This window comes from Euprymna scolopes, chromosome 13, assembly GCF_053919585.1.
Source record: "Euprymna scolopes isolate OS-2025 chromosome 13, ASM5391958v1, whole genome shotgun sequence".
NCBI lineage: Eukaryota > Metazoa > Mollusca > Cephalopoda > Sepiida > Sepiolidae > Euprymna > Euprymna scolopes.
Window position 1 is genome coordinate 65,908,079 of NC_136494.1, and position 13,314 is coordinate 65,921,392.

Genomic DNA, 13,314 nt, shown 5'->3' on the forward strand with positions numbered 1-13,314 from the left:
GTGAGCAAATGTTGATGGTTTTGTAGAGTGTTGCTTTTATTGCAGTAGCCTGTAGTTTAGTATTAAGCTGTATTTGACTTTGGGGTATGTCATTTCTAATAAGGATTGATATACCTCCAGAGGCTCTGAGTCCAGTATTGTGTATATAATATACTTATTCTAGTTTTTAATTTTTATATTGTCATCCGATTTCATAAAGGTTTCTTGGAGACAGACTACTACTGGGAGTAATTTATCGAGTAGAATAGTGAGCTCATTTAGGTTTGCCTTTAAACCATGACAATTCCACTGGATTATATTATTTGTCTTATTTCTATCCGGTATGATTTTCTGTGTCATGTTTTGTATTTTAGTTTGTTATTTGGGTGTTTTGGGTTTAGTTATCGTTTTTTAGTTCTCGTCTATCTCCATCTCTTGTTAGTGTCTGTGTCTCAGCTGAGAAATCTTGCTGAGGGTTTTTTTTTTGTTTTGGTTTGGTTTGGGGCATTTTGATTTGCTCTGTCTTATGTATCCTTAATGGCTCTCAATCAATTCAAATTTATTTTCGTTTTCAATTAATAGTTTGTTTTTTGTTTATTTTGGTTTTTGGAAGGGGGTTTTGTGTTTCCTTGTTCTGCTTCCATCTTTCTTGATATTGTATGTTTAAGGATTGGTTTTGTCCTTGTTCGTGACTCGATCTTTCACGTTAGTTTATTTATAGTTTTTGTTGATCGGATTCTATTTTGCTCTTTGGAGCTTGTTTTTGGTTTTGTCACTTAATTGAGTTTTCAAGGATACTAGCATTTGTTTCTTGTTAGTTTCAGTTTAGCTTGTTTTTAAAGTTTCAATTAGATTTTTGAGTTCAGAAACTAGTTTATTAAGTAACTCTTGGTAGTTTATTTGGTTAGTTTGGCTTGAATTTTTTGTGATGCTTGCATAGGTGTTTACTTTTTGGTAGGAATCTACCATTTTCCTTGCTTCAGGGAAGGATATATTTTCTTTGTATTTTACTTCCACAATTTCTTTTTCCTTTTTGAAAGTTTTGCATGTTTTGGAGTATGCTGGATGGTTTTCCAGGCAATTTGGGCATTTAGTTTCATTGGGGCATTCATTTTCCATGTGGTTGGGTTCTTTTAGACCACATTTTCCACATGTTTTATGCACTCTACAAACTTCTCTATGGTGCCCATATTTTTGGCACTTAAAACATTTCAGAGGGGCTGGTATATATAGTTCCACTTTTTCAATTGTATATCCAATTCTAACTTCTTTTGGAATTTAAAGAGTATTAAATGTTATTATATACGTTGTTGTAGGTATGGATTGACCATTCCTTTTTATAGCAATTCGAACATGATCAATCACTTCCTGTTTTCTTAGAGCATTTTTTATTTCTGTTGTAGCTAAGGGCTAGTTCATGGCTTCTTATGATGCCTTTAGAGGTATTTAACCTTTCATGAGCAAAAGTCTTGCATTTATAAATATGGAATTTTTCCATTCCTAGGAGGTTCTTTGCATTTTTGTGGTTGTCTACTGTAACAAGTAGGTTGCCATTTTTCATTTTTTTAACTGTTTTAGGATTTAGATTTTGAGTTAATACTTTTTTAATTAGAAATGGAGACAGATCGCTGGCCTTTTTTCCTTCCAAAGTTTCAATAACTATGAATCTTGGGAAGTTTTCTTTATCAATATGTTCAAGATTGAATTCTTGCTCACTGTCTGAGCTGGTGACATCTGAAACATCAGAGTGAGTTCTTTTGGTTTTTCTGGGTTTTGTAATTATTAGATCCATGTATAGTTGATTGGTTTTTCATCTTTCCAAATGTGGGAGATGTTAGGGGGGGGAAACCCATTCGCCCTTTCATCCCAAGGATACAAAAAAAGATATACTCAATCGGTTGAGTTTGTGCCATCACTTCCTGATTCCTCCTTTAGTTTAATTTTCCCAATTTAATAGAAACATTGGGTAGGGAACAGTTGTGTGGTTTTATCTCAGCAGTTGATTGACCCTTGCCATCGCCTTCTAACACTTATTTGGTTTGCCTATGTTTGTAGTAAAAGATATTGTATTATCTTTAGACTTGATTTTTTTTTTTTTTTTGATGCTGTAATTAACATTTGCCAGTATAAGTGTTAGTGCTTGGCATGACTAGCTGATTGATTGGATCGGGCCTCTCCGACCTCCTGTCTAGTCGAGGTAAAGGCCAAAGTGGTGTGTTGCAGGGCTACAACTTCTTTTTTTTCCTAGTCATGGACTGCTCAACCACCAGGATCCCGTCCCAAGACATTACGGGTTGCTACCTACGGCCAACAGGTAGCCATGTTGAGGGACTTCTACTCTCTACAGGGGGCAGTCAGCATATTCTGATGCCCCGCTGATGGGGTCTAGTGAAATTTGTTTTATTTCTTCAAATAAACATTCTTGGATTTTAGTTTGGTTGTTTTTATTATTTCCTTTCTTAATCATAAGCTTGGTTTGGTGTTCTTGGTGGATTGTTGTTTTCATTCTCAGCCTTGCAGAAAATAATTGAGTTTTGCAAAGGTAAAGATTGTAGTATTATTGGTTGGACGGTTTTAATTTAGAAAGTCAGTAAGGAAGGAGGGGGGAAGGGGAAGGGGGGGTTGTAGAACATAATTAAATTTTACAAAAGAGAATAGAAAACAAAAACAGAAATTCAATGTAGGTGCATTTCGTCTCAGGAAGCCAATAGACAGCCTGATCTGGTAGCACCAGGTTTTGGTATCAAAATATGGGGAGAGTAGTAACAAAAAGAAAAAAAGAAAATGTGATTTCCATATTTGAAATGATACACTACACCCACTATTTGAATTTTATATATGCAATAGCAAAGCTTATATAAACAAGGATTAGTTGTTGTCTATGATATTCAAATAAACAAGTTTTACTAGGAATCCCGGTAATTGTGCGTAAAACCAGATCCTAACTTTCAAACATGCTCAAGTGAGGCATGGAAGCACAAAATGAATACAATTTTCAAATATATTTTATGTTTTTTTTTTTCACCCCCTATACGTTAACTTTTTTTAATCAATTATTTATTCACACATTTTTCAAATAACTATGTTTATTTAAGTTAATGTTATATATTTTGTCAAACTGTTTACATATTTTAAATATATATTTATTTACAGAAACAAAAAAAATAAAAAAATAAAAACCTATGAATGTGTCACATTTTTTACAGTTTTAGCATTTCAAAAATGTGAATGTGCAACAGAAAATAGTTTTTGCCAGCAAAGATCGTAATAGGTTACACAGGTTTAAATAAAGTATATTTAAATAAGTACATTAAAAAAAAAAAAATGTAATTATATTTGAAAAAAAAAAAAATATATGTTTGAACAAATATATTAATAAAAAATATCTTAATATTTTGCCCAAATATATAAGTAAGCCATTTTTTAAGAATAGCGGAAGTATTGTATCTGTTTTGTGCTTTCATACCTTAATTGACAGAGGCAGGGCCAGCTTCTGGCATGTTTGAAAGTTAGAGTCTTGTTTTATGTACAATTACCAGAATCCCTACATTAAAACTTTTTTTCTACACCTTTTTTTTTAATGGAGGAGGAAGGATCTTCCATGTTATCGAATACATTACATACTTAACAAAAAAAACAACTTTCATACAATACCTCAGGTCCTCCTGGTTTAGCAGCCACAGCAATAATAGGAGAATTAGAAAACTTTGTAGGTTCTAAAGTTTTTAGCAACCTTTTCTTCATCTGAAAATACAAAATAAAATTTGCAATAAACATTGACATAAAACTAAAACCGTATCACTCCTATGACGGGTAAAATTAATTTCCTGAACAAAACAGTTTTGCACCACTTTTAAGATAAAATGCTACTAAACCTTATGTCTTATGTCTAGAATCCTTATTCCAATTTTAATCAAAAGCCATTACATTCTGAAAAATCTTAAATCTAAGAAAGAAATTCATGTTGCATTTCCGTGGGTGAGGTGTGTATATATTCTGTACATACACGTGTATGTAGCAAGTGTCTTATTAGTGCGTCTAACATGTATTTATATGCGAGTGCCTAGTTTTTAAAATGTCTAAAACAACTTATCTGGTGTATGCTCACATATAATGACAAATAAAGGACGAATAAACATCTTTGTCTCTTGCCAGACAGAGGAAGACATACCTTCACAAAAGGGACAAATACCATTCTATGGGGTTACAACATTCGACTAATTAGAAAACACACTTAGCCTATCTTTGATCTTGAAATAGATGGAAAGCTGCAACGAAAATTCTACTACAAACAACAAATCTAGGGTTTATTTCGGCAACCTTTATTCCAAATGTTTTGATCTTGGAAAGGGTGAATGCTGATACAGTCCTGTCTTCGTCTGAGTTATCTATCTTGTCCCTGTTGAATGCCATCCCATCTCAACAGCCTCTCCCAGTTGCCCATTAAAGATTAAACTAACTAACTTCCTAAAGTGTCTCTAAACTTGTTACATCATATCTACGTAACCAAAATTTTTACCTGGTCTTTTAGTCACATATCTTTGTTGATTAAAACCAAACATTCCAAGTCGATATTATTAAACATCCTTCTAAACATTTTGTTTTACATATTTCTAGCTTAATTATTTCTACATTAAATTCCAGTCTTATTTCAAAACATTCTTCAGTTATCAAAACACTGTCATTTCCATAACATTGTCACCAGTTCATATGTTCGTCAGCCATCTCTCTCCCCAAAACATCCAACGTTGCCCGGGTCATAACATAATATTCAGAGAATCTTGCTATATGGATGTTTAATGATTATGGATCAAATTTAATGCAAATCTGAAATACTTGAATTTTCAAATGGGAGGTTATGTCCATATTATAGCACCTAAATACTCTAAAATACTCCAAAGAAACTGTAATTTGAGGAATTTTTATTTCTGAGATTAATTCATATCTACTACTCAACTTTTTTTTTTTTTTTTTGAGGGGAGTAGTAAATACCGGCCATGAATGCTCTTTAGGCATTCAATGGCTACACCACAGATTAACCTCTCCTCTGGTGAGGAGATAGGGAAATGCCTGCTCTCAATAAAGCTATATTTAAATACCACTATAATACTTAATTTTGTTCATGAATAGACACTCACTGTATGATACCATGCACCAGTTTTAAAAAAAATGAAATTTGTACATCTGAATTTATAATTCATGGCTTATGGTAAAGAGATACATCAAATTTGACTGCATAATCAGAAAGAGCACACAATTTTACATACGAGTGCCAAGTTTTATGAGAATAGCTTGATAAATAAATAAATGGTGGCGAATTTATAGAATTTCTTGAAATGTTAAGGTCCGTAATTCAGCCCAATTTTTCTAAAGAAAAATGTCCACAGAAAAGCATAAATTTTGGCACTTAAAATTCTCACAACTTTTGAACTACTGATGGTATTTACATAAATCAAATGGTTTCACATAGCCCTTTTCATGCAAGTTGATAAAATAATTATCTAAAAAGAAAAAAATCAACTTGTAATGCTACAAAGATATAGCATTTTTACTGAAAAAGTGGTGTAACATATGACAAAACGCATATAGTTTTAAAGGAAAAATATCCAAACGTGTGAGGCATAAAAATGTTCACAACTTCCTTATTTTTGGTTATATTCTAAAAATTAAAAAAAATTCTTTGACATCAAGTTTTTTTCTATGTACACCATTATTGAGATATTTTAAGCATTTTCAATTTTTTCATGTATGTTGCTATAAGAGGAGGATTAAAAAAAAAAAAAAAAAAATGAATAAAAATAAAAAATATAACATAACAGAATTTCTGGATATAAAACTTCTTGCAATGAAAATTGGCATTTATTGGCAAAGATTAAAAAAAACTGAGCAGAAAATCAGAAGTAAAAAATATCAAATGGTTGGATTGTGATAACTATTCAAAGTTGTTTGATTTTCGTGAGATGTACAATGATTATCATCCGGTGAGAAGTAGAAAATGTACAAAAATGAGAAAATCTGTTTAAACCTTTTTAGATCATTTGACGATCTCTTTTTGAACATAAGAATTATTTGGATTGTTTAGATTCTTCAGACTACAGTTCTCATCTCGAGTGTTATCAAACATTTTGGTTGATGTAACCTCCAACCTTCTTCAGATGTGTCTTGCTGAACTGAAATCTTTCTGTCAAATAACACTGAAGATGAGAACAATAGTCCGAAGAATCCAAATAATATGAATAATCCGCATCTCAAAAATTCAAAACTGTAATATCAAATAAGTATGAAGCCAAAGTAATATGAAAATGGAAAAAATCTTGGAAAACTCTACCAAAATATGGCAAGAATGACTAACAAAACTCACATTCCTATACTGATGCTGTAATCTTAAGCTAGTGCCATCAAGTTTAACTTTGAAACTAATAGTCAGCTCCAATAGAACATAAAGGATCGCAAATGCTCGTCAGAGATAGAATCAACAACAGCCAGTTAAATAAACATTAATTACAGACCAATATGGCAAATACCCTCGGCCTCTTCTTGGAAAATATATCACTGACTGATGAGACCCGCATCCAAGAATGCCTGGATATATAAGAAAGAATTTAAGAAGGTTAAATCTCACCAACTAAAGAAATTAGAAAATCTAAAAAACTAAAGATGTAAAACTCCATATTCCCCAATAAGAGACATTGTCAACAAAAGTAAATGCCAGTTAACTCCCTTTGATGTATCAGTGCTCAATAAATGTCAACTTTGCCACAACCATTAACCAGATTCCATACTTAGACATGATAGCCTCAATAGAAGAGACAGCGTTGAATAAACCCAAGGCACAAGGAGATGAACTAAGGTGGAAAATGAGACAAGCACTCAAGAATTCAAAACCTCCAAAGCCGAACCTCTCAAATGAAGAAGTATTAGTTATCAAGTTACTATGCCGTGATGATGATATAATAATACTACCAGCAAACAAAGGCAATGTTACAGTATTAATGGATAGGGTGGAATATTTCAAGAAATTGGCAGATATAATATGATGTGGTGGCTACTGTAAAGAATCCAACTTTGAAAACAGAAAGGAAGCGGTTACAGATCCTCAGTAATATCAAAGACCTAATATCACTAGCAAAATACAGACAGCTAGTTCAGCATTACAGCAAGTTACCACACCTACATGGCCTTCCTAAGATTCATAAAGATAGTATTCCATATGGAGATTATCTTCCAGTGACAAGTAGAAAATGTATGAAAAAATTAGCATTTTTTTTCTTTTGAAAAATTTTAGAAAAATGTGTTATTTTCTTTTATTATATTTTTGATGTAAGACAATTTTTACAGACTTTTCTTCTCTTCATTTTGCTGGTGATCAGCCCCTTCTTGAGAGAGAAAAAATATATATCTGATATTATTGACAGTTGTTGTAATGTCTGAAATAAGGTGTTTGTGTGTTTGATGCAAATTTTGAATAGAAAGATCTTCGAAAAGATTTTGTAAGGTTAATTTGAAAATTCTAGAAAACCAAATGTTAAAGAATTTTTTTATTAAATGATTTTTTTTTTAACTTTGAAAAGGTTTGGTTTTCTAAATTTTCAAATTAATCTTACAAGATAATGTTTTCAAAGATATGATCCAGCTCCAATTTTTGTAAAAATTCTAAGAAAATTTTCACCCTCCTTTTAAATCTGTAAGAATTTAAAACCCAAAGTAATCTTTATAATGAAAACAAAAATAAACATGGTATGTAAAATTCCATTAAATTTTCTCTACTCTGATAAAAAAAAAAAAAATACATACATGCACACACACATACATAATCAAGACAATGCAATTATGCCTCATCCAACCATAGGTGATCATTTTCAGCAAATTTACCCTATGTATTTTATATTATACTAGCATGGGTGCCCGGCGTTGCCCAGGTATTTGGAGGTGTATGTTGAGCAAAAAAAGCGGTCAACTTTTTTAAAACTATTATGATCCCTTTAAATTTTTTTAAACATATGACCCCTTAAAATTTATTGATTTGGACTCAAATCAAGTTATTAAGTTAGATCCATATTCAAGGAACCTATATCTAAAATTTCAAGTGATTAGACCCAAAATTGTCGGAGGAGTTTGGTAGAGTTCTCAAAGGTCAAATCGTTGAACTTTGACCCCTTAATCGCCAAATTTCTGGCCGAAAACTGATCACATCGATTTTCCCAAATCTCAGTATCCTGTATATCAAATTTCGAGTCTGTAGACTTAAAATTGACAGAGCTATTGCATAGGGAAATGTAGACACACAGATACATAGATACACAGACAGACAGACACTTTCCCTTTTATTAGATATATAGGCTTGCCATTCTGGTCATATTGTGACTTACAAATAAAATCTAAAAAATTAAACCAATGTTTTAAGATACTTGAAAGGAAATGAATAAAAAAAAATTTTTTTTTTAATAAAATATAATTTTTTTTTACCTTTTCAATCATGGCCGCTTTTTTTTCTGATGGCAAAAGATCAGTTTTGTTAAGGACAACAATCATCTTTTCACATGCGATTTCACCAATTATCAAACATTCAGCTGTTTGGGTTTGGATTCCTTTTGTGACATCAACGACCAACATCATCAAGTCAATAATCTGGGCACCTGAATAGACAAGACAAACAAACATATATATACTATATAAAGACTTATTTTTAAAGGGTTTTATGTTTAATCTATATATCTATGAAAGTGTCTGTCTGTATGTGTGTGTGTGTGTGTACATTTCCCTATGCAATAACTCTGTCAATTTTCAGTCTACAGACTCGAAATTTGATATACAGGGTACTGAAATTTGAGAAAATCTTTGTAATCCGTTTTCGGCCAGAAATTTGGCTGTTAAGGGGTCAAAGTTCAACGATTTGACCTTTGAGAACTCTACCAAACTCCTCCGACAATTTTGAGTATAAACAATTGAAATTTTAACTATACATTCCTTGGACATGGATCTAACTTAACTTGATTTGAGCCCAAAACAATAACTGTTAGGGAGTCATAATAGGGGTCATAGTTAAAAAAAATTTGACCTCTGCGGTCTCTACCAAATTACTCAGTCAATTTCTGGTCTAAACATTTTTAAATTTTACATAAAGGATATTCAGAGATAGGACAAGCTTTTTAATCAGTTTGGGTCGAAAATTTGATATACCAATATATAAATATATGTTTGCATGTCTGCCTAAAACTTTCGACAGAGACAACAAATTTTCACAAGATCCGTATCGTTTTGAAGCTCGACCCTTCAGACAACAAATACCGAAAAATTGGCTAAAAACATTAATTTCTTCACCCTCAACTGAGCACTTTTCTACAGGAAGGGGGTCGCTTTTTTCACCGATATTTTCGAAAGTCATCCTCTCCTTTCAATTGTCTAGCCTTAATTTAAACCTATGTTACTTCCGGTTTGGGGTGATCGTAACAGCAAAGACGTCAGGTTTTTCCCCCGTTCTTTTCCTCCTTCGCGGTACAAGTTCGAGCCTGCCTTCCTACTACCACTGTTTTTTTTTTTTTTGCTCAACACACACCTCCAAATATCCGGGCAACGCTGGGAACCCATGCTAGTAATTTTTAAAGGATGAAGATTGTTGATTTTTATTATTTGTATTAATGGGACTATTTTCATCTTGGATGCCATTTAAAGCATCTCCAAATGGGTCTGTAGAGAATTTCAAACGGAACCCTTTATTTAATCATAATAGGCAATTTCCTGGTTTATAGGCATCCAAATATATATTGGGCAAGAACTTTTTTTTTTTTAAATGAAATCATGATTTATGTATTGTGTAGATAACTCCAATTCAATTTAAAATGAGCTATTCCAGTTGTTGAATTTTATTTTTAAATGATTAATTAGTAATAATCTGGGTTGGATTAAATAATTTTTAAAATAATTCATAAAATTGACTTGTTAACACGATACAAAAATATATGAAAATTGGCTAATCAAAAAAAAGAGTTTAAATGCTATTTAAGTCTGACTTGGAAAATCAGACAAAATAACTTGGTAGATTGCATGTGATTTAGTTTGCATATTTTTTGATATGGCCTTAGTAAAATTGTCTCATTCAAACCGGAAGCAACTCAGAAATCACTGTTTTAATTCTGAAATTTCAGAAATAGATGCTATTTATAACATTTTATTAAAGTTTTATATAAAATGCCATTGGAAATTATAGTATATAAAAAAAACATCCATTTATTCAAATGTATTTTGTTTAAATATGATTTGTTCCTTACATTAAAATCTTACCTTGTACTTGGTTTAGTTTTATTAAAAAGTTTTGTAAATATAGATGAAAAAAAAACGCACTCTACATAAAAAATAAATTTTGGTTGTGAATGTTCAAACATATCTTATTTTTATATTTGTTTACAGAGAGTAAGTGCGAAGGTTAAAGTCAAACCGGTATCGATCGAAATCTGTTGATTTTGTCAGTCGATTCGGGTCTTTATTCTCATCTCTATCCATATTTTTAAATATGGTGAACCAGAAAAAGAAAAAAACAGATCTGCTGATAAAAAAAAAAAAAATTAGTATTAATGCATTCATTATTTATTTTAACTTTATAAAAGAACTCCTGAGATTCTAACTATGACTATAGTTTTCAAGTACTGTTGCTATTTATTTTATTCACTTGATCGAATTATTCAAATTATTTGCACATTTAGAATGACAAGTCAAATAAAGCGTGCATGTGCAACTTAGCGATCTATGCACAGTAATTACTAAATTGCATGCATGCGCAAAAGAAAAAAAACTTGATCACAGTACAAAGCTGAAAAGTATAAGGTCCAATTTCTAGGATTCCAAAAATTCTGACTTTGGCAATTCCAAAATATCAGACTTCAACCCTTTATTTAAAAGAATTCTAATATCCAAATTGAATTCTCTTGACATTAAAAATATTCGACACAGACTCAGAATTCTTACGTGCAAGACAACAGATTTCTACTGTGATTTAAAAAAAGCATCATTTTGGAGAGCAACCCAAAATATCTACATGACCACACAAAACTACAACACTGCTGACTGACATTTATGTGCCATGAAAACCACCCAAAGAAAAAGTATAACACTCATCCTACCCATCCACTCAAGGATATACTGTTATTTAAAACTATGAAAACAACTCGTTTCCTCTCTACTGGACAATGGCACCAAATAATCATCAGCTTTGATGAAACAGTTATACTCATGTAAGCTTTTCCTATTCCCATCATAACTTATTTTTAGGCATAGAGCACTTATCAAAAAACAATACTAAAGTGAACAATAACATTTCTAATTTGTGAGTTACTTCCCTTTGAACTCTCAGATCAAGTACCTACTAAAAATGCATGCACTTTCCTATACATTTTTTGTTTGCCATTAATAACTTACATGCATGCATCAAGGCCAAAAGCCATTCAAGAATTAGGGTTAATAAAGAAGTTTTTAACAAGATCTACAACATTACCTAATATTTATGAACTATACCATTTTAGATTATTTCGTTTTTTTTTTTATTAAATAATAACAGAGTTATCCGGCATTGCCGGATATTGCAACATATTTCTATTAAAACTTATCTATTTACTTCTCTTTCTTTCCTCCTCTTTCTGAACATACATACACAAATACAGACAACTTCCAGTAGTTGTAGGAGCAACCAGACTCATGAAAAAGAATTAAAAAAAAAATATACTATCTGGGAAATATACCTGGTAAAGCAAGTGCAATAAGCAATTGCACTTAGAGGGAGGGTTAGAATCTTAAAAAGATCTCAGAATGTATGAGACAATGGGCGAGTGTATAGTATCCAGTATCTAGGACAAAGTGATAAAAAAAAAAAAAAAAATCCTTTATATAGATTACTTGAGGAATAAGTCAGCTGGACACGCACACACACAAACTACTCTTTATATAAGACAAAGTAAACAAATACAGCAAATAGGCATTTGGCAAATAAAAACACTGAAATAAATGAATGCAAAATGTTTATGCTGATCCAGAAGCAGATTATATTCAAAGCAGTGTCAATGTGATCATATTTGAATTAGTTCTTACATTAAAAATTTTTTATAAAAAGTTACTGGTGTTGTTATAATCATGGAATATAGTATGAAGTATGTAGAGTTATAAAAAAAAAAAAAAAAAAAAAAAAAAATGGCTGCATAGAAAGGCTATGACTTTTTTTTTTTTTTTTTAGAAAATCATGGTTCTTCATCAGGAAGCTAAATGCAGTCGAGTAATAAAAGAGTTTAAAGGGTAGAGTTATCAATAATATACAATGAAAATAAAGTCATACAAATGAAGGTTTGCATCGTATCCAGGTGTGTAGTTCTCACATTTGTTTTCAAATAATTGTGAGCTATTCTAAAGTGATAGATACAAAATATAATCTAAATCCCTCAATATCACACCACCATATTCATTTTAACGTCTGTTGTACATGATGGCACATGTTGGACAGCTTTTTTGGAGACTGACTTTCAAACTAAGCTTAGATTCGTTTGAAAAATTCTGCCCAACTCTTGTTAGAATGTTATTTACCCCTTTCTCTCAAATTTACCCATATCGCTTCATCACGTTTTCCTTGACCTTCCTCTGCTAACTGACCTTATTACCTCAACTGTTTTACGTCTAACCTAAGAAATCACATTCATTCTTTCAATGTGACAAAACAAAATCTCCTGTTCTCTATACATCTCAATATACTGCCCAAATTTAATCTCCCTCTGAAGCCATCAAATCTAATCCTTGTCTTTAACACGTGCATTACATATCCACTGTATCATTCTTGTATCATATTTTGGGTTTGTTTTACTGTATACATAGATTCGAAAAAGTTGTCACAAAACATATATTTGTTCTATATTTGTTATCAAAGGCGAGATAAGTTACTTTTCGACCTAACTGGATATGTTTTTAGAGTTTATATTCAATGTAACATGTTTATTCAGCTCAAAAAACAGTGTTTACCGATGTATTGGAAAATTTAAAATGGCGGCCCACTCTCTCTTTGAGGCGGTAAGTTTGGGAAAATGAGTTATAAATAAAAAGCCAGACAAAATACTGTTAGAAACTCACTCAATATACGTTACCGTGACATAGGCTGACATATATTCGGCGGGTTTTTAACAGTATTTTGACTGTTTTTTTTATTTATAACTCATTTTCCTAAACTTATCGTCTCAGAGAGAGAGAGAGAGAGTTGGCCGTCATTTTAAATTTTCCAATACATCGGTAAACACAGTTTTTCGAGCTGAATAAACATGTTACATTAAATATAAACACTAAAAACATATCCAGTTAGGTAGAAAA

At 31.6% G+C, this 13,314-nt stretch overlaps 1 protein-coding gene across 1 annotated transcript in view; it reads right to left on the minus strand.

The window, feature by feature from the left end:
• LOC145292054 (selenocysteine-specific elongation factor-like) overlaps positions 1-13,314 on the minus strand; it is a 45,615-nt gene that overhangs the window by 18,655 nt on the left and 13,646 nt on the right. Inside the window, exons 2-3 of the mRNA XM_080138095.1 lie at positions 8,446-8,615; positions 3,634-3,723 (exon numbers count right to left, since the gene is read on the minus strand). Coding sequence (XP_079994221.1) covers positions 3,634-3,723; positions 8,446-8,615 — 260 coding nt within the window. The remainder of the gene's footprint in view (positions 1-3,633; positions 3,724-8,445; positions 8,616-13,314) is intronic.